Here is a 20867-nt window from a genome sequence, read left to right as displayed (position 1 = left end):
TAAAACCCATAGAATTATATCTTTAAAATTTGTATTTGGCTGGGTGTGGTGGCTATGATCTCAATATTAAGGAGGCTAAAACAGGAGTATCATGGTTTTGAGGACAACCTCAGCAACGTAGTGAGACTCTCAGCAACCTACCAAGATTGTTGAAAGCAAAAAAATAGTCAGGGATGATGGTGCATGCCTGTAATCCCAGTACTTGGGAGGCTGAGACAGGAGGGTGGCTGGTTCAAAGCCAGCCTCAGCAGTTTAGCAAGACCTCAGCAACTTAGTGACACCTTCTTTCAAAATAGAAATAACTGCATTTCAGAGGCTGAGACAGGAAGATTGCAGTTTGAGGACAGCCTCAGTTGCTTAGTGAGGCCCTTTACAACACAGTGAGACCCTGTTTCAAAACAAAGAATAAGCCGGGCGTGGTGGCGCAAGCTTGTAATCCCTGCGCTTGAGAGGCGGAGGCAGGAGGATCGCGCAGGTTCGAAGCCAGCTGCGCTGGCTTAGGAGACCCTGTTTCCAAAAAATAAAATAGGTCTGGGAGTGTAGCCCGGAGATAGAAGGGCTTCCAGGAACCCCAGTACCACCAAAATAAATAAATAAATAAATAAATAAATAAATAAATAAATAAAAACTAGGGCTGCGGGTGTAGCTCAGAGGTAGAATGCCCCTGAGTTCCATCCCCAGTACTGCAAAGAAAAGAAAAATGACTGAGAGTGTAGCTAGGTTCAATCCCCAGTACTGAAAAAAAAGGGGAAAAAAAAAAGGATTAAAATTTCTATTTGGACTGGGCATGGTAGCACACACCTATAATCTTAGTACTTGGGAGGCTGAGACAGAACAATCACAGGTTCCAAGCCAGCCTCAGCAACTTACTGAGGCTCTCAGCAACATAGTGAGAACCTGTTTCTAAATCAAAAATAAAATAGGGCTGGAAGTGTAGCCCCAGCACCACCACAAAAAAAAAAAAAAAAAAATAGTATTCGGGGTGCTTCTTGAGAAAGGGCAACTGGACATGGGAGGTGCCAGGCTCCCACCTGGGCCACTCTTTGCCCTGCCACCTCCTCACCCCACCTCTTCCTCCAGCATGGCCTTCATGCCTTGCTCCTGGGCCAGCTTTATAAGATGGTAATTTTTGTTCTTGGCCAAATGCTTTCCCTGTGTTTATTTATCTCAGATTATCCTTTCAGCCACTTTGGGAGATCCTTGAATCTGTTGTTGAGTTCAGTTCTTCAGTAGCTAACTCTTAGTTTGTCAGGGAGCTGCGTGGAATTCCCACATTTCCATGTCTCCACAGTTCTCTATGTCAAACTGCGTATTTGCTTTTTGCAGCAGCCGAGGTATGTTTCAGCTGCCTCAGTGACGTCCAAGGGTTTTGCTTCCTCTCTCTCTCTCTCTATGATACTTTTCTGTGCTAAACACATTGCCCAGGCAGTGGCCAACCTCAATTTTGCTTTTTAGTCTTTCATCCCTGCTGTTTTTTTAAAAAAATGTGAAAATCAGCCCACATTGTACATTCTGCAAAACCAGGGCTGCAAGAGAGTAGACTGAGAATTCCTTGTCGATGGGTACATCTGGAGATGAGGGTGTCTTCAGTGCCCTGCCTATTTACCAAAGTGGGTGAAGTGGAGCTGCGCTTGGGCACAGGGTACAGGGTGGTCTAAGGTCCTTTATCTCTGACATTTGGCTTATTTTGCTGCTGACCTCTGCTTCCCCCCCACCACATTGGCCCAGGGCCACCATTTAGACATCCCATGAGATGACAGGCCATAGACCTGTCTCTGGGTGCTCCAGATGCCCAGCAAAGCTCTTTCAGCCTTTCCAAAAAGTTGGAGGCAGTGAAGCATAGTGGTGAAGAATGATCTTGAGAGCTGGAAGTGGTGGTGCACACTTGTAATCCCGGCATTCAGGAGGCTGAGACCAGAGGATCACAGTTCACGGCCAGCCTCAGCTACTTAGTGAGGCCCTCTGCAACTCAGTGAGACCCTGTTTCAAAATAAAGAATAAAAAAATATAGGGTAGGAGGTGTAGCTTGGAGGTCAAATGCCCCTGGACCTGCAATAATCATCAATCATCTTCCTTCTTTCCTCCTCCTCCTTCTTCTTCTTCTTCTTCTTCTTCTTCTTCTTCTTCTTCTTCTCCTTCTCCTTCTCCTTCTCCTTCTCCTTCTCCTTCTCCTTCTCCTTCTCCTTCTCCTTCTCCTTCTCCTTCTCCTTCTCCTTCTCCTTCTCCTTCTTCTTCTTCTTCTTCTTCTTCTTCTTCTTCTTCTTCTTCTTCTTCTTCTTCTTCTTTGTGGCACATGCTTATATTCCCAATACGTGGTTCAAGACCAGCCTCAGCAATAATGAGACTCACAGTACCTAGCAAGCAAGACCTTGTTTCAAAATAAAAAGGGCTGGGGGTCTAGCTCTGAAGTAGAATGCCACTGTGTTCAATTCTCAGTACAAATACAAAAAAAGATTATGATCTTGAGAGCCAGGTGTGGTGGCACATATGTATAATTCCAACAACTTGGGAGGCTGAGGCAGGAGGATTACAAGTTCAAGTCATCTGTAAAATGAGATTAATACTAGTTTTTCCTCAAGGAGTGGTCGTAAAGATTAAATGGAACTATGCATGTAAGAGCTTGGCACCAGGCCTAACACTTGGGAAGGCTGAAAACAGGCTGCTTATTAATATTCCTTGGGAACACTGCTCGACATGAGGAATCCAGGGTCTAAGTAACCACCTTTTGCTTTCTCTGTTCAGGGTATCAAAAAACCATTCACTGAGGTCATTCGAGCCAACATCGGGGATGCCCATGCTATGGGCCAACAGCCAATCACCTTCCTCCGACAGGTGAGCCAGCCCTCGGGAAGAGAGGCTGCTGGGAGAGCAGGGACCTGGAGGCTAAGAGGGGCCAGCATGGGCTTGTAGGGCCAGCCTCTGTTTCCTTGTCTCTCCAGACTTTTGGGAACATAGCAAGACACCAAAATCCCTCATGGAGGTGCCCCTTTTACTCTTCCCCTTCCAAGGTTGTCAAAAATTCTTAAAACTGCTGGGCATGGTGTTACACACTTGTAATCCCAGTACTTGAGAGGCTGAGGTAGGAGGATTGTAGATTTGGGACTGCCCTGAGGAACTTAGAGAGACCCTGTATCAAAATTTAAAAAGCCAGGCGTGGCAGCACATGCTTGTAATCCCAGTACATGAGAGGCTGAGACAGGAGGATCACAGGTTTGCAGCCAGCCTCGACTACTTAGTGAGGCCCTTTGTAACTTTTTGAGACCCTGTTTTAAAATAAAGAATAAAAGCCAGGTGTGGTGGCACACGCTTGTAATCCCCGTGCTTGGGAGGCGAGACAGGAGGATCCCACAGGTTCGAAGCCAGCCTTAGCAACTTAGTGAGGCTTTCAGCAACTTAGTGAGACACTGTTTCCAAATAAAGTCTAAAATAGGTCTAGGAGTGTAGCCCGGAGGCAGAAAAGCCCCTGGGTTCCACCCCCAGTACCACCAAAAAAATAAATAAAAATAAATAAATAAAATAAGGAATAAAAAATAAGGCTGGGAATGTAGCTCAGAGGTAGAATGCCCCTGGGTTCCACCCCCCTCCCCATACCACAAAAAAAAAAAGAAAAAGAAAGAAATTATTAGCACTTTTCCACCGTAAAGTGGAAATCACTCCTGGGTGGCAGATTTGGGAATGGCAGACACATTCCTAAATCCATCTCTGCCGCTGGCCATGGCAGGGCCAGCCTCTCCTGCAGGGTGCTGGCTGCCTCGAGTGCTTCACAGTGTTCCTGGGAGGAAGGCAGGCCAGGTCACTGCCCACTGCAGAGAGGAAGAAAACCCAAGCTCCAAGATGCTGGAAAGTCACCCAGCTGGTGTCAGAGTTCTACCTGGGAGGATTGCTGGAGGCCTGGGTGAGACATGAGTATATAGGGATGTATAGGCAGGGCAGCCACTACTGCCTGCTGATCTCTACTGGCTGCCTCTGACGTCACCCAGCTCACAGGAAGCTCCTGGAAGAGGCGGGTCTCAGTGTTATAGTTTGAGCAACAATCACAAGCATGCTGCGTGGGCCGAGATTGTGGATTGTGGACTGGAGAGGGGAAAGCAGGGTGGGAGAAGGCCACAGGGTAGCCTGAGCAGACCTAGGAGACCCCACTGGGGAAAGCTTTCTTTAGGGGAAGGACTGGGCCTGTTTGGGACCAAAATATGGTCGTCATGTGTGGTTAAGTTTCACAGGCTGGGGCAGGCAAGGAAGTTGAGCGTTGGACACCCCAGTTCCCTCTTCCCTACCTATATCTCTGATTACAGGGTACAATGGAGGAGGAGCAACCCCACTCCGCTCTTTGAGGCAGAGGGCTGTTGGGGCCTGGGAGGCTCCAGCCTGCAGCCCCTGAGGGAGCTGACAGTTCAGTGGAGAGAACCTGAGCAGAGACTGGTACAAGGACTGTCACTGGTCACCGCTTCAGACCCTCAGAGTGTGCCAGTGGCCCATGGGTATCAGCATCCTCAAGCTGGGCTCTGGACGGGCAAATAGATCATATCAGACAGGGAAAGGGAGGAGACCAAACAGTGTCTCTGCCAAGGAAGTGGAGGCAGGAAGAGGGCAGAGGCACAGGCTTGGAGGGACAGGGCCAACAAGTAGCCCTCAGCAGAGGTTCCTCACACCCCAGTGCTTAAGTCATAAACAGTTCCAAAGCAGGATTTAACCTTCCTGGACAGCAGATGCATCCCCAGATCGAGGCCTGCTACTGAGCATGGCAGGCCCAGCCTCTCCTGCAGGGTGCTGGCCACCTCCAGCCTTCATGCTGGCCTTCACAAATGCCCCTGTTGCACAGAGGAGGAAAAGCCAGGCTCCGAGAAGCCGGGAGGTCACTTGCTGGTGTCAGAGCCATGAGCTCATGGCTCTTGGCGTACCCCGTCCTCAGTGCACCGGCTCAGCTCCTAAGCTGCCAGCTTGGGCTTGCCTGGGGAGCTGGGGTTTGTGACACTTACACACACATGCCCTTGCTTAATCCTCTTGATTTGTGAGGTTAGGGTGGTTTTCTGTTACAGAGATAAGAAAGGTGTCCTGACTTTCAGATGTCAAGGAAAGGAATATTCAGAGGAGTTGGGAGAGGAAGCCAGGGTGTAGGGGAACCCAGGCTGTAAGTGTGGAGGGGTCTCACAGCCCTGCTCTTGTCAGCTGGGCCTAACCTGCCCATCCAGTCCTGGCCCCTGCTCAGAAGACACCAGTTCTTGTAACTTCGGATGTGTAGGCACAATGCTGCCATGGGCACATTAGGGGCAAAGGCTTTATTTATTTATTTGGTACTAGGGACTGAACCCAGAGGCATTCTACTTCTTAGCTACACCCTAGCCCTCTTTTTTATTTTTTGTAGTACTGGAGATAAAATCCAGGGGCAGTCAGGCGTGGTGGCGCACGCTTGTAATCCCCGTGCTTGGGAGGCGGAGACAGGAGGATCACACAGGTTCGAAATCAGCCTCAGCTTCTTAGTGAGGCTCTCAGCAACTTAGTGAGACCCTGTTTCCAATTAAAATATAAAATAGGTCTGGGAGTATAGCCTGGAGGTAGAAGGCTTCCATCCCCAACACTACAAAAAAAAAAAAAAAAATAATAATAATCCAGGGGCATTCTACCTCAAGCTACACCTCAGCCTTATTTTTTATTCTTTATTTTGAAATAGTGTCTCACTAAGTTGCAAAGGGCCTCACTAAGTAGCTGAGGCTGTCTGCAAATGGTGATCTTCCTGTTTCAGCCTCCCAAATGCTGAGATTACAAGTGTGCACCACCATGCCCAACTCCTATTTTTTATTCTTTATTTTGAAGCAGGCTCTCGGTAAGTTGTGGGAGGTCTCACTAAGAGCTGAAGCTGGCCACAAACCTGTGCTCCTCCTGTCTCAGCCCCCCAAGTACTGTGGGATTATGAGCGTGCGCCACCACACCTGGCCTAAAGCCCAGGGCTCCATGGCAGCCTCACTCTGTTTCTCAGCTCCTCTTTGGCAGCTTATTCCTGGGCCCCAAGCCCAGGTCAAGCTGCATCCTGGCTTTAAGCATCTTCCTTCTGCAGAGTCCAATGTCACCCCCCTCCCCAAGCCTCCATAGGCCCAGCCCGCATTGAGAGAATGGCTGCAGCACTGTCCCTTGGAGCTGTCGTCTTTCCACCCTGCCCACTCTCCTCTGTGCCTCTCCTAGGGCGCAGGGTTGGGGTTCTGGGAGTTCAGCCTCTGCCTTTGTTCCCCTAGGTGATGGCACTTTGTACCTACCCAAACCTGCTGGACAGCCCCAGCTTTCCAGAAGATGCTAAGAAACGAGCCCGGCGGATCCTGCAGGCGTGTGGCGGGAACAGTTTGGGTGAGGCCTCAACTTGCCAGGTCCCCAAGAGTGTGAAATGAGCGTGTTTTCCCAGTGTGGGCCTGAGCCCGGCCCAGAATGAAGGGTGGTACTTGTGAGTGAGTGTGGATGTGTCTGGGTGGCTGATATGCAGAATGCATGCAAGAAAAGTGTTCTTCTCTGCTCCGCTAGTGTCTCCTTACTGAGTTGATGGTAAGTGTCATCTTCTGGTGGATTGGGGCATTTCAGGTGCAAGTGCCTGCATTTTGATGGATTGGTGTTTTACAGCTAGGAGCCAGTTTTCACAGTTAGGCCTTTCTTCCATCAGAGCAGAAGGTTTAACCCAGGGATCAGCCTCAGCAATGGGAGGCTAAGTAGAAGTGTAGTCCCCAGTTCTGCTCAGCATTCGTGCTTCTCGATGGCCCCCAGCCAGAGACTTCCCAGTGTTGTATAGAAAGTGGCTGCCAGTTGCTGGGGAGGGAAGCGCCCTGAGATCCCCAGCCCTTCCTGTGGCTTCAGTCCGGTGGTGCATCGCCTCCCAGTTTCATTGTGTTCCTGTCACCCTGGCCTCTACTCCCCTTTGTTGAGAGCCCAGCTGCCTCCTTCAGAGCACCAGCACAGCGGGCTCCACAGAGGAGACCCTGGAATGTGCCCCCTGTCATGTGAAAGTGATACTCTCTCTACCTCCCCCGCAGAGATGGATTTCTAGCCCCTGGGCCTCTGGCTCTTTGTTCTCATCTCATTTCCTTTCCTCTATTTATTTTTGCCTGATTTCTCCTCCCAGCGCCTACACAGGAAATCCAGTCCCCCTTGCCCTGAGGGAACTAGTTGTACTTCAAGATTTCTAAGGATTTGTGCCCTAATGCTTTGAAAAGTGGAGCGAAGAGTGGTGGGTTTTTGTGGCTCGCTCAACCCAGGATCTCTGTCTCCTCGCCTCATCCCCCTGCCTTTTTTTGCTCTGGCGTTTTATTGAAGGCCTTGTGCTTAGCGTGCCAGCTGTGGTCACCCACCAGCCATCCCTCGGGAAGTCTGTGCACTATCTTTGTGCCCTTCTCAGGAAGGGGCCAGCTCTGCTTGCTTCCTGCTATCCTGGATGGGGTACGGCCAGTGCCTTGTGTGCTGGGACCTAGGCCGCAGGCTGGCAGAAAGCAGCCCACAGCTCTTCTTCCTCCTGTATCCTCTGTCAAGGCCAGAGGACCAAGGTACTTCTGAAAGACCTCATGGCTCTGGGCCTGAGATTTTGGAAGCCTCACTGTAGAGGCCAGGCAAGGAGGAGTTTGCCATATGTGTGTCTGATATGAATGAATGTTGGGGGTGGGAGTGTAGGCTTTTATTCCATAGTTCTAAGCCTCAGACAGGTTTTTGCAACTCATGTCAGCTAGAGCTAGGGAGTGGGGTTAGGAGTCAGTGTCCCTGGGAGCCCCATTTTGGTGTGTTACAGCAAGACCAGCTGACCTTTTAGGCCTTTGTGACCTGTACTGGGTTCTGTCCTAGGAGCTTGTGACCCCAGGAAAGGAGGTGTGCTCTGAGCCTCCCTCCTCCTCCTTGAACTAGGGAGTGCCTTGTCCCTACCTCCTGGGCTCTCAAGGAAGATTGATGTGTGCTAAAGAGAAAACCTGGCTCTGTAGGGTCACGGGGACAGGCAGCACAGTCCTTTCCATGACAGGGATATGAAGGTGTCACTCTCTGTCAGCTAACCCTCGGGCAGCCTGAGCAGTTTCCTGCATATTGAGTATAAGGAAGCCAAGCATGTCACTGCGCCCCAGGGCTGCCCTGACCTCCGTGGAGACTATTAAATATACACACAAGGTCTTGAAGCTCACCCAGGACATGTTCTTAGTATGCCCTTTAAAATTATTTCTAGCAAGGCATGGTGACATGTGCCTGTAATCCCAGGGACTTGAGGGGCTGAGGTAAGAGAATGATAAATTTGATCCCAGCCTGGGCTACTTAGCAGGATTGTCTCAAATTTTTTTTTTTTTTTTTTTTTTTTTGTACTAGGGATGGAACCCAGGGGCCTTCTACCTCCGAGCTACACACCAGCCCTATTTTTTATTCTTTATTTTGAAACAGGGTCTCACTGAGTTGCAAAGGGCCTCGCTAAGTAGCTGAGGCTGTCTGCAAACCGTGATCCTCCTTGTCTCAGCCTCCCAAATGCTGAGATTACAAATGTGCGCCACCACACCTGGCTCTGTTTCTAATTTTAAAACAGTGAAAAGGGCTGTGGATATAGCTCACTGATAAAGCATCCCTGGTTCAATCCTCAGAACTGCTAAAAGAAAAAATTATTTCTAACTAGATCCAGGTATAGTGGCACAAGCCTGCAGTCCCAGTATTTGAGAGGCTGAAGCAGGAGGATCTTTTGAGCCTAGGAGTTCAAAACCAGGCCTGGGCAACACATTAAAACTTTGTCTTAAAAAAAAAATTCAGGCATGGTGACACACACTTGTAATATCGGTACTTGAGAGGCTGAGACAGGAGGATTGTAGGTTCGCAGCCAGCCTCAGCTACTTAGCGAGGCTCTCCGCAACTTAGTGAGACCTCGTTTTAGAAATAAAGAATAAAAAATAGGGCTGGGGGTGTAGTTCAGAGGTAGAATGTCCCTGTATTCAGTCCCCGATATTGCAAAAAATATATATGTATGTGTATATGCATATATATACATATATTCTCACATATATATAAATATATATGTATTCACACGCAGGTAATTCAGTTCTTAGGTTATGTCTTGATTAATCTTAAGGAAGATTAATCCAATTAATATTAATTGGATTGAGGTAAAAACTGGGAGAAGTAGAAGGGGTGTGCCCTTGTGCCTTGTGTAGCTCCTTCTGGACACACACCGCTACCCAATACTGAGAGGCACTGGTGAACAAAGCAGGTAGTCTGTGACCATGCAACTCACAATCAGATTTGGGAGAAACCAACATTACAAATAATTCGTATGAATGGGTAATTTCCAGTTTTCATTACTTGTTGGAGAAAGGGCAGAAAGTTGTAGGATTATGTTAATGGATTATAATGTAAAGGGAGAGCTTAAAAAGAGAAAGTGGCATTCAGGCTCATGTGGAAGATAAATAAGAGAACCACAGGTGCACACCAGAGAAAGGGAACAGCATGTACAAAGGGCCTGAGGTTGAGGACTGAGCATGACCTACTAAACAAGTATAGGCATGGCAGTATTCACTGAGGCTGAGGAATTTTTTTGTGTGTGTGGTACTGGGGGTGGAACCCAGGGGCTTTTCTACCTCTGGGCTATATTCCCAGACCTATTTTATATTTTATTTGGAAACAGGATCTCACTAAATTGCTGAGAGCCTCACTAAGTAGCTTGAGGCTGGCTTCGAATCTGGGCGATCCTCCTGTCTTAGTCTCCCAAGCGCTGGGATTACAAGTGTGCGCCACCACGCCCGGCTGAGGCTGGGAATTTGACAGAGAGGTAATGGTGCCAGTATATAGCCTATAAAGATAGGTTGGCCATCCTTAAGGACAGTGAGTCCTAAGCAAAAGTGTAATGGGATGGGGCTCAGCCATAGGCTAGATGCTCTAGGAGAGATGTATAGAAAGAGTAGATAATGAGCTGGGTGTGGTGGTGCATGCTTGTAATTCCAATACTTAGGAGGCTGGGATAGGAGGATTGCAGATTCAAAGCCAGCCTTGGCAAGTTAGGCTTTCAGCAACCTAGTGAGACCTTGTTTCTAAATAAGAAATAAAACCAGGCTAGGGGTATAAGTTGGAGGTAGAATGCCTCTGGGTTCGATCCCTAGGACCAAAAGAAAAGAAAAAATAGTGTTGGGTGTGGTGGCGCATACATGTGTTATCCCAGCACTTGGGAGGCTGAGACCAGAGGATCGTAGTTCACAGCCAGCCTCAGCAACTTAGTGAGGTTCTCTGTAACTTAGTGAGAGCCTGTTTCAAAATAAAGATTAAAAAAATAGAGCGGGGAGTAGCTTGAAGGTAGAATGCCCCTGGGTTCAATCTTCAGTACCACAAAAGAAAAGAAAAGAAAAAACAGGTAACAGTCCCTATCCTCAAGGAGCTTAGAGTTGACATGGGAAGACGGGCTTCATTGGTATAAAATATTTGGAGAAGTTCCAGTTCAGGAGATATGCTGGGAGTCAGGTGGGATCCTCAGGGCAGCCCCTTGAGGCAGACTAGAGATGATCTTCAAAAGATTATGTGGTTGGAGCATAACAGAAGGTCTAAAGACAAAAAGATACCAGGAGCCTCCTTAAACGGTGGAAGGTCTGGTGGCCTGAAGAGGTGGAGTGCTTGCCAGTGGTGAAGGTCTGGGAATTCAAGGAAGTGGCAGAGTTCACAGGCAGGAGGAAGGCATACCTAGCTGGTGTGGATGGCCAGGACCCACAGAGTAGAGGGAGGAGGCACTGAAAGAAGGGGGAGGGAAAGAGGGAGCCCTGAACGGTTTCTTAGCATGGAAATATCAAATGAAACCAGTCGTGGTGGCGCATCCCTGTAATCCCAGCACTTGAGAGGCTGAGACAGGAGGATCGCAGGTTCATGGCCAGCCTCAGCTACTCAGTGAGGCTCTTTGCAGCTTAGTGAGACCCTGTTTCAAGACAAAAAATATGTATAAAAATAGGACTGGGGCCTCACTCTGCCATGCAGCCACTTGCAGGCGCCCCGGCCTGCAGTCTATGTGCTGGGACAGGAGCCCAAATGCATCCATGCTCCTGCACAAGAACAGAAGCAGATGCTGGGAGAACATTTGTTCCCACTCATCCAAACAATGCATTAAAGCTTTCTTTCTAATCATTACTCCCACCCCAGGAGTTGTTATCACTGTTATTTCTTCCAGTACTATTGATTAGTTTTGCCTGGTTTTAAATTTCATTTAAACAGTGGCCTGTGTTTTAATCCTAAATGGCAGCTTAAGGATATTCGTGACATGAGGTGGGGTGATGGAGCATGGCCAACTGTCCCAAGAGCTGTGGTTGATACTGGCCAGGGCTCTGGACTATTTGGAGTACAAGTGTTGACCCATTCTCTCAAGTTGTATGGAACCAGCAGTTGTAATAAAAGCATAAGAAAGCCAGGCGTGGTGGCGCACACTTGTAATCCCAGCATTTGGGAGGCTGAGACAGGAGGGTTGTGGTTCACGAACAGCCTCAGCTACTTGGTGAGGCCCTTTGAAACTCAGTGAGACCTTGTTTCAAAATAAAGAATAAAAAATAGGGCTGGGGATGTAGCTTGGAGGTAGAACACCCCTGGTTTCCATCCCCAGTACTAGAAAAAAAAAAAGCATAGGAATCCCAGATCTGACTATTTAGAACATATATAAGTCCCAAGAGGGCAGGTAGAACATGTATGGGCACCATTCACCTGGTGAGGAGCCAGGGCCTAGAATAATGCTTAACACATAGTAGGTACTCATCAAATACATATATATAGGTTTTTTTTTTTTTTTTTTTTTTTTTTTTTTTGCGGGTCTGGAGATGGAACCCAGGGGCATTTGACCTCCGAGCTACATTCCCTGACCTAGTTTTTATTCTTTATATTGAAACCAGGTCTCACTGAGTTACAGAGGGCCTCACTAAGTAGCTGAGGCTCTTCGAACCGCGATCCTCCAGTCTCAGCCTCCCGAATGCTGGGATTACAAGCGTGAGCCACCACGCCCGGCTCTCATCAAATATTGGGTGGGTAGATAGATGGGTGGGTAGATGGATGGATAAATGCAGCCCAGATAAGTGGTGAAGCAACCTGTCTCCATTCCAACCTGAGACAACCCCTCCAATCATTTTCTCCCCGTTAATGATATGGATATTATACTAATTTCTGTGGAGCCAAACATTGCCTCTAGGTGCCATCTTGCTTACTGTTTTACAGGGTCTTACAGTGCTAGCCAGGGCGTCAACTGCATCCGTGAAGATGTGGCTGCCTATATCACCAGGAGAGATGGTGGTGTTCCTGCGGACCCAGACAACATTTACTTGACTACCGGAGCTAGCGATGGCATTTCTGTATGTGTGAGGGTGGCTCATTCTTTCCCAGTGTTCACCCACATGAAGAGCAACCGTGCATGTTTGGACTGGCCAGCAGGGAGACAGTCCTGGAGGGTGGCTCTCTCTGGTCCTCTGTGATAGCCTGCAGGCCTTGCCTCTTTTCTTTTTTATAAGCTTGAATACTACAGCCTTAATTTCCCTACAGAGTTTACAGCAGCTGGAGAGGAGCAATGGGACACTTGAGGGTGCCCATTGGCCTTTCTGTCACTTGGCACAAACTGGCATTCCTCCTCTGCCAAGCACAAGAGTAAGCTGGGGGAGGTGGACAGGGAGTGTGTTCTGAGCTGAAGGTCAACATGTGTAAAGGCCTTGAGCAGGAGGAGCCTTAGTCCTAGAAATGAAGTCAGGGTAGATGCATAGACACAGTGAGGGCCAGTTACCAGGAGTAGATTGGGGGAGTCAGGTGATGACTGAGTTCTGCAAGGACATAGAGACTACCCTAAGGATTTTGGTCATTGTCCTAAAAACAATAGCAGGGGTGAGGCAGGAGAGGCACATGATTTAATTAATATTCTTAGGTTTGGCTTTGGCTGGAAGGAGCCTAGTAGATGTGAAGAACATTTAGGAGCTAAGAGAAGAAGGTCAGCCTTGGGGGCAGTATACCATGGTATCAGTATCAATGGTTACTTGGACAGAAGAATCTGAAAGGCATGACTTAGAGGATCTGTGACTTATTTTATTTACTTATTTATTTTTGTGGTGGTAATCCTGGGGTTCTAACCCAAGGCCTTGTGGGCTCTGCAACTGCTCTGCCATTGAGGTGCACCCCCGCCTCCATCCTTTTAGTCTGCTCCTCCTGGGTCTGGCTAGGTACTCTTCAGGGAGCCATGTGCTGTCTTACTTTTCCTTTCTTCCTGGAACTATCTTAGTCTCCTGACCTCAAAGGCTCTTGTTTTTGATGTTTCTTGAATGATTTATTCATTTCCCAAGGCTTTTCAAATCAGCTCATTAAGCTCTTCCTTGAGCTGGGCGTGGTGGCGCATGCTTGTAATCCCAGCATTTGGGAGACTGAGACAGGAGGATCGTGGCCCACAGCCAGCCTCAGTTACTTAGTGAGGCCCTTTGCAATTCAGTGAGATCCTGTTTCAAAATAAAGAATAAAAAATAGGGCTGGGGGTGTAGCTTGGAGGTAGAATGCCCCTGGTTTCCATCCTCGTACTGCAAAAACAAAAACAAAAACAAAAACAAAACAAAACCCCTCTTCCTTGGAACCCATGAGGAAACAGGCTCAGAGATGTTCAGTAGTCTGCCTGCCTGCCTGCTTTGAGTCAGGTCTTATGATGTTTGGGAGTTTCATGTTGAGGTTCCAGGTCTCAACCACAGCATCTTTCGTTGTCTTCTGTCATGGCTCTTCTCCATTCCCAAAGAAGCTCAGTATTGGCAGAGTCCTGCTTTGGGGAGGAAGGTGTTCATGGGATTCAATGCAAAGAATCAAGTCTCTGCACTGCTCAATCTGATGGCATTCCTGCAGCAAGGAACTGAGCCTGAGAGAATACTTGTGGGTTAGGTGGTGACTCTCCCTACAGTAAGGTGTTTGTGGCTCAATAAATTATTGCCACCAACACCTTATTAGAGTCCCACCGGCCTGGTGTCTAAGGAATCCTACAAATATATGCCCTGCTCAACCTTGAAAACAGGTTGCAGTGCCACCTGGTGGCAGTTGATGGTATTTTTTTAATCCCATTCAACTGTTAAGGGGTCTTTCCAGCCCCAGACAACTGATGTTTATTGATAAGACATATTCTAAACCAAGTTTTCAGGGGTGGGGTCAGAATAATTCTGAGACAGGGCAATTTAGGAACTACTGTTTAGTAGTATTAAACATACAAGTATTGAGTTATCATATGATGGATGCTGTTCTAATAATTTTAAAACATTCTATTTGCTTTCTTCTTATAGCAGGTTTCATTTTATAGATAAAGAAACTGAGAATCAGGGTAGTGAAGCAATGTGCATGCCATTGCGCTGGAAACAGATAATGGGGCCCTGGGGAAAGGCTGGGGCTTGTCTGATTTGTCTGCTTATCAGCTCCCCTAGATGTGACTTCTTGGTTGCAGACGATCCTGAAGATCCTCGTCTCTGGGGGTGGCAAGTCACGAACAGGTGTGCTGATCCCCATCCCACAGTATCCCCTCTACTCAGCAGTCATCTCTGAGCTCGATGCCGTCCAGGTGAACTACTACCTAGATGAGGAAAACTGCTGGGCCCTGAATGTGAACGAACTCCGGCGGGCAGTGAAGGAAGCCAAAGACCACTGTAACCCCAAGGTGCTCTGCATCATCAACCCTGGGAACCCCACAGGTCTGCACTTCACTTCCTTGCCAGTTTCTTGAGGGTTCAGAGTGGCTGGGGTACTGGATGTTTAGGTACTAAAGGGTTAAGTAATGCAAGCTCTACTGGGCCCAGTCTCCTGGTCCAATTCCAGATGCAAATATAAAGCCATAAAGTTTGCCTCAGGGTTCTTTAGGAGGCAAGGAAATGAGGCGTTTTCTTGGGCAGGGTTATATTCTGTGTGTGTGTGTGGTACTGGGGGTGGAACCCAGAGGCTTTCTATCTCTCAGCTATACTCCCAGACCTATTTTTTATATTTTATTTGGAAACAGGGTCTCACTGAGTTGCCGAGAGCCTCACTAAGTAGCTGAGGCTAGCTTCGAACCTGTGTGATCCTCCTGTCTCAGCCTCCCAAGTGCTGGGATTACAAACATGCGCCACCTCACCCAGCAAGGGTTATATTCTTAAATCCAGGGTTTTTTGTTTTCATTTTTCTCCCCCATTCTTGCATTTGGGAAGACCCAACCTTATTGAGATTGTTCACACACAAGCCGTCACTATTACTCCTAGGCCCCATTTCATTTCACTCCCACTTGTTTTTCTGAACTGGTTTTCAAAATACTGGTGTGTGCCTTTTTTTTTTTTTCTTTAGTACTAGAGATTAAACCCAGAAGCATTCTACCTCTGAGCTATACATTCCTCAGCCCTATTTTTTAATTTTTAGTTTGAATCAGGGTTTCACTAAGTAGCTGAGGCTGTATCCTCCTATATCACTCACCCAAATACTGGGATTACAAGTATGCACTACCATGCCCAGAGAGTTTTTGTTTTTCTTTGACATAGCCTAGCTATATACCTTGAACCTGAGAAGGAAATGCCATATTAAAAACAAAAGCAAACACATTTTTATTTAAAAAAGAAAAAGGCACACAGTCCTGCCAGTTTTGATCTTTCTGTTTAGCTAGCTTCATATGCCTCTGATGCTGTTAAGAGGCAGAGGACAAGGGCTCTTCTCTCTTCCTTTGTTGAGATAAATTGGGTTGGGGCCAAAATGCGTTGGAGTTGATTGTGGAATCTGCTTCTCCGGAACATTAAATGATGCCTCGGTCAGCTGAAAGCACCACTTGAATTCCTGAGTGCAGAAAGCGAGTGCAGCTGGTGTAACACTGATTTATTTCCCCCAGTGCCTTGGGGTAGGCATGAAGAATCTAATCATGATGCAGGAGTGAAATGACAGAGCTTGGTTCCTAGTCCAGCTGGTATATTAGAATGACAAAGGGGCTTTGAAAAAACTCAGAAGTCCAGGCAGCACCCTAGATTCTTTGAGAATGAGGCCAGGCATCAGTATTCCGTGCAACTGAATGAAAACTTCCATAGAATAGTGGTTCTCAAACTCAAGCCTGTTTGGATACAGATTTTGTGTCCTGCTCCTGGGTATTTTGATGTAATTTGATGGGGGGTAGGGCTTAGAAATTTGTATTTTTTTTCTCTTTCTTTTGTTCTTTCTTTTCTTTCCCAATACAGGGGGCTGAACCTAAGGGACTTCTACCTCTGAGCTACACCCACAGCACTATTTTTTATTCTTTATTTTGAAACAGGGTCTCACTAAATTGCAGAGGGCCTCACTAAGTAGCTGAGGCTGGCTGTGAGCCTGTGATCCTCCTACCTCAGCCTCCCAATCACAGGGATTACAAGTGAGCGCCACCCCTCCCGGTGGGAAATTTGTATTTCTAACCAGCTCCAGGTGATACTTCTGCTGGTCCCAGAACCACACTTGAAATAAAAGTCCTACATCTTAGGAAGAACTATACCTAGTCTACATTAGAATCAGTACTTTTTTGGCACCTATTTACATAAATCTTTTCACCTCACAGTCTGTGAAGAAATTGCTGCACTGGAGACTTTCCTGTTATAAGTAAAGGAGCCGTGTGTGTGTGTGTTGGTACTGGAGATGGAACCAGGGGCATTCTAGATTCTGAGAGGCACCCTCAGCCCTATTTTTTTTCTTTTTCTTTTCTGTACTGAGGATGGAACTTGGGAGCATTCCACCTCCGAGCTACGCCCCCAGCCCTATTTTTTATTCTTTATTTTAAAACAGGATCTCACTGAGTTGCAAAGGGCATTACTAAGTAGCTGAGGTTATCCTCGAACTGTCATCCTCCTGTCTAGTCTCCCAAATGCTGGGATTACAAACATGTGCCACTATGCCTGGCTCTTATTATTTATTTTGAAACATGGTCTCACTGAGTTGCAAAGTGCCTAAGTAGCTGAGGCTGTCCACAATCCTTCTGTCTCAGCCTCCCAAATTCTGGGATTACAAGCTTGTGCTACCATGCCCAGTTGTAAATGTATATTAATAGAATACTTTTTATAAGGTAACTTTTTAAGTGGCTGTATATAGTTTGTCTCCCTGTCTCCCTGAGTCCTTAATATGTGAAAATCAGTTAGCTAGTAGAAGAGGAGCCATGTAAAAAGAAATTCACCTGTGATGACTGTGAATCTTGTCCAGACCACATATTCTGACCAGTTTGGCTAAAAGGTTTCAAAATGGGCCCCAAATCAAAACTGAAATAATTCATTCAAGCCAGGGTATTGGCACATGCCTGTAATTCCATTACTTGGGAGTCTGAAATGGGAGGATCGCAGGGTCTCGGCCATCCCTAGCTATTTGGTGAGGCCCTCTGCAATTTAGTGATACCCTGTTTCAAAAAAAAAAAAAAATTGGGCTTGGGTATAGCTTGGAGATTAATGCCCCTAGGTTTAATTCCCACTATTGAAAAAAACAAGATTCATTTGATCATGGAACTATAAAATTCAGGAGTAAATTAGTACATCTGAACCAGTATCCTTGTCAGGACAACGTCCCTTTCTCAGCTCTGCAGTCCTCTGGGTTGGTTCCCTTCTCAAGAAGGATCCATCCTTGGAGTGGCCTTCAGCAGTCCTTGTCATTGCCTAGCAGCTGAGCAGCCCTCAAGGAAAGCTGCCTGAGTTTCCCAAAAGTCCATGCCCAGACTCTTATCATCAGCCCATCAGTTGGGTTATCATTATCTGCCTATCCGTGAACTAGTCACATCATTGGGACTATGCCAGGTCTGTGTCCCATGCTCCCTGCTGGATGTCCCCATAGGACAGTCATGATCTGTTACTCAAAAGATGCTCAGTAGACACTAGCAACAGATATTCATGTCATGGTAGAAAATTTCTTTGACCCATCCTCTGGGAGGGTCCTCTCCAGTCTTTGGGAGCATATCAAGACCATGTCTTCTGTCTCCTTCGGGTAGGCTCAGTTGTGCCCATATATATATGGTCTGGGCACTCCCAGACCTATTTTATATTTTATTTGGAGACAGGGTCTCTTAAACCAGCTGAGGCTGGTTTCGAACCTGCACGATCCTCCTGTGCAGGATCAGCCTCCCAAGTGCGGGGATTACAAGTGTGCGCCACCGTGCCCGGCTGAAACATGGCCTTTTTAAAGAAACTTTTTAAAGAAGTGGGCAAGCCTGGTTGTAGTGGTGCTTTTCCAGAGGATGCTGTGAGTGCGTCAGACATTCCTCAGGCCACACTCAAAGCAGGTCTCAGAAAACATTGAGGAAAGGTCCCATTTCTACCTTCTTGCCTATGGCCCTTGTCTGTGACCTGTTGGCTACAATCTTGCTGTTTGTGCTCATTTCTGTAAAATGGGTGGTAGGAGTTTTCCCTTTTGGCGTTGACTCAAGTTCTAAAGGAGGGGAAACTGGGGAAAACTACAGAGTGCTTATCTTTATTGTCTTTAGAGATGCCTAGCTCTCTGGTAGCAGCTCATAGGAGACACTGAAGCTATTGCCCTGGCTCATTCAGCATTTATTCTGCAAATATTTATTTAACACTTGCCGAGTACTGGCTTTGAGGATAGACAAAAAGCCGGGGTAGACCCTGTCCCTGTCCCATGAAGCTTGTACATGCTCTCTGGGGAGAAGGTGTTTCTAGAAGGTGAAAACTCACCTGGTCTTGCTCCAGGAACTCTTACCCAGTTCCCGTGTCAGCCAGTGTGATTGTCCATTGTTCGCTGCTTGTGTATGTGGGAGGTGGGCCAATAGATTTAACTCTTTTAGGCCTTGCCAGGAGTGGTGGGCACACATGTAATCCTGGTACTTGGGAGGCTGAGAGAAGAGGATCACGGTTCACGGACAGCCTCAGCTACTTAGGCTCTCTGCAACTTTGTGAGACCCTGTTTCAAAATTAAGAATAAAAATAGGGCTAGGTGTTTAGCTTAGAGGTAGAGTGTCCTTGGGTTCAATCCCCAGTACCGCAATAAATAAATAAATAAATAAATAAATAAATAAATGCCAGGTGTGGTGTCACAGGCTTGTAATCCCAGCATTCCAGAGGCTGAGACAGGAGGACTGTGGTTTGTGGACAGCCTTAGCTACTTAGTGAGGCCCTCTGCAACTCAGTGAGGCACTGTTTCAAAATAAAGAATACAGGCGGGCGTGGTGTTGTATGCTTGTAATCCCCGCGCTTCGGAGGTGGACACAGGAGGATCGCACAGGTTCACAGCCAGCCACGCTGGTTTAAGAGACCCTGTTTCCAAATAAAAATATAAAAAATAGGTCTGGGAGTGTAGCCCAGAGGTAGAAGGGCTTCCAGGAACCCCAGTACCACACACACACACACACACACACACACACACACCCCACACACAAAGCAACAACAACAAAAAGAATACAAAATAGGGCTGGGGGATGTGGAATGCCCCTGGGTTCCATCCCCAGTACCACACACACACACCAAAAAAAAATTAGTTTTATTTTCTTGCTCTTCCTGATACTTCCATACCTTACTGTTCTCCAGAACAAACACACAATTGCACGCATACACGCATGTGTATGCTCATACACACTTCTTATAAGAATAACAAGCAAGTTGAATGTGAAACACTGCTCCCTCCACACATCTGGCTTCAGTGTGTCAGATGGCTGGCCCTCCAGGCATCACTGGAGACGGAGTACACCATCATTGATAGCAAATACAAGTATGGCTTTTTGATGTCTTGGGAACACAGACACCTGAATGATTTCGGGTGGGATTCTGATCTGGGTCAATGTAAACAGCATTACAACCAACATTTTGGTTTTCTTGGGGATTTTATAGGCCAGGTACAGAGCAGAAAGTGCATAGAAGATGTGATTCACTTTGCCTGGGAAGAGAAGCTTTTTCTCCTGGCTGATGAGGTAAGGGCAATTCCAGCTTCCCCTCAGAGAGGGGTGGGGGTGAGCTTTATCTTTTAGGGGAGGGATCCAAACCTGAGTATTCTGTAGCCAGAGAGAACTTTCTAGGTGTTAGAAAAGTGATTTTGAACAAGGGTGAGGATGCTCATTTTTATACCCTATGAGTCTGACATAAATTACCTCTATGTTGTTTTGGGCACTAGTTATTAAGTTTAAAAACTTAACACTAGTCACTTTTAACTTAAAAAGAAAGAAAAAGAGATGGTAGGTCACAGATGTATGATCCAGGACTCAAACTTTTCAAGATTCTCCTTTCAACTCTGTGTTGGCCTCTTACATGGCTAGAAAGAGGACTTTTCATCCTGGTAATTCCAGCAAGTCTCAGCGTTGTACCTCATTGGTTCAGCTTGGGTCATACCCCAATTGCTGAATCAATCACTGTGGCCTGGGGTTTGTAATACACAGACTGGCCAGGCCCGGAGAAAGGCCTTGTCCTCTTCAAGCCTCAAAATGGAATCTGATAAAGTCATTCCCTGAAGGCAAATCTAGCGACTGAGAGAATACTTCCATATATACCATCTGAATTAATTCTCTTAACAGTCTGTGAAAAGGGGATCTTAGTCTCATAACTGTTGCTTCTTAAGCCCCCTTTCTGCAGCAGAGACCTACTCATTCTTTTCCTGCTTTGCAAGGAAGGTGTGAGGATTCATCAGATTCCATTTCATCTTCATTTCTACATGGTTCCTGGCTCATTACAGCTTCTAGCACACTTCCTTTATTTCTTTGTTCCTTAGCATTTCTATTCCCACACACATATATGTAGCTTACCCACCAAATTGTTGTTATAGCTAGGTGTGGTGGCATCTCTGGGTTTAATCCCCAGTACTAAACAAAGCAAAACAAAAACAAATTGTTGCTCTAATTAACTATAGTTGAACCTAAAATCTTCATCTTTTCTTTTTCTGGGGGTGGGGGTTGCTGGTAGTTGGACTCAAGGATAGTCCACCTCTGAGCTACATTCCAACCCTTTTCATTTATTTATTTATTATTT

The 20867-nt window shown here is 46.8% G+C and overlaps 1 protein-coding gene across 1 annotated transcript in view; it reads left to right on the top strand.

Moving 5' to 3' along the window:
* GPT2 (glutamic--pyruvic transaminase 2) overlaps nt 1–20867 on the top strand; it is a gene marked incomplete at its 3' end in the record, with an annotated part of 45761 nt that overhangs the window by 10521 nt on the left and 14373 nt on the right. The window contains exons 2-6 of the mRNA XM_080702730.1: nt 2743–2832; nt 6228–6336; nt 12163–12296; nt 14396–14639; nt 19740–19819. Of these exons, the coding sequence (XP_080558856.1) occupies nt 2743–2832; nt 6228–6336; nt 12163–12296; nt 14396–14639; nt 19740–19819 (657 nt within the window). The remainder of the gene's footprint in view (nt 1–2742; nt 2833–6227; nt 6337–12162; nt 12297–14395; nt 14640–19739; nt 19820–20867) is intronic.

Source organism: Muscardinus avellanarius, assembly GCF_963383645.1.
Source record: "Muscardinus avellanarius genome assembly, chromosome: 10".
NCBI classification, from domain to species: domain Eukaryota; kingdom Metazoa; phylum Chordata; class Mammalia; order Rodentia; family Gliridae; genus Muscardinus; species Muscardinus avellanarius.
The sequence above is the reverse complement of the archived record's forward strand: the minus strand, read 5'-3'. Positions and strand labels throughout refer to the sequence as shown.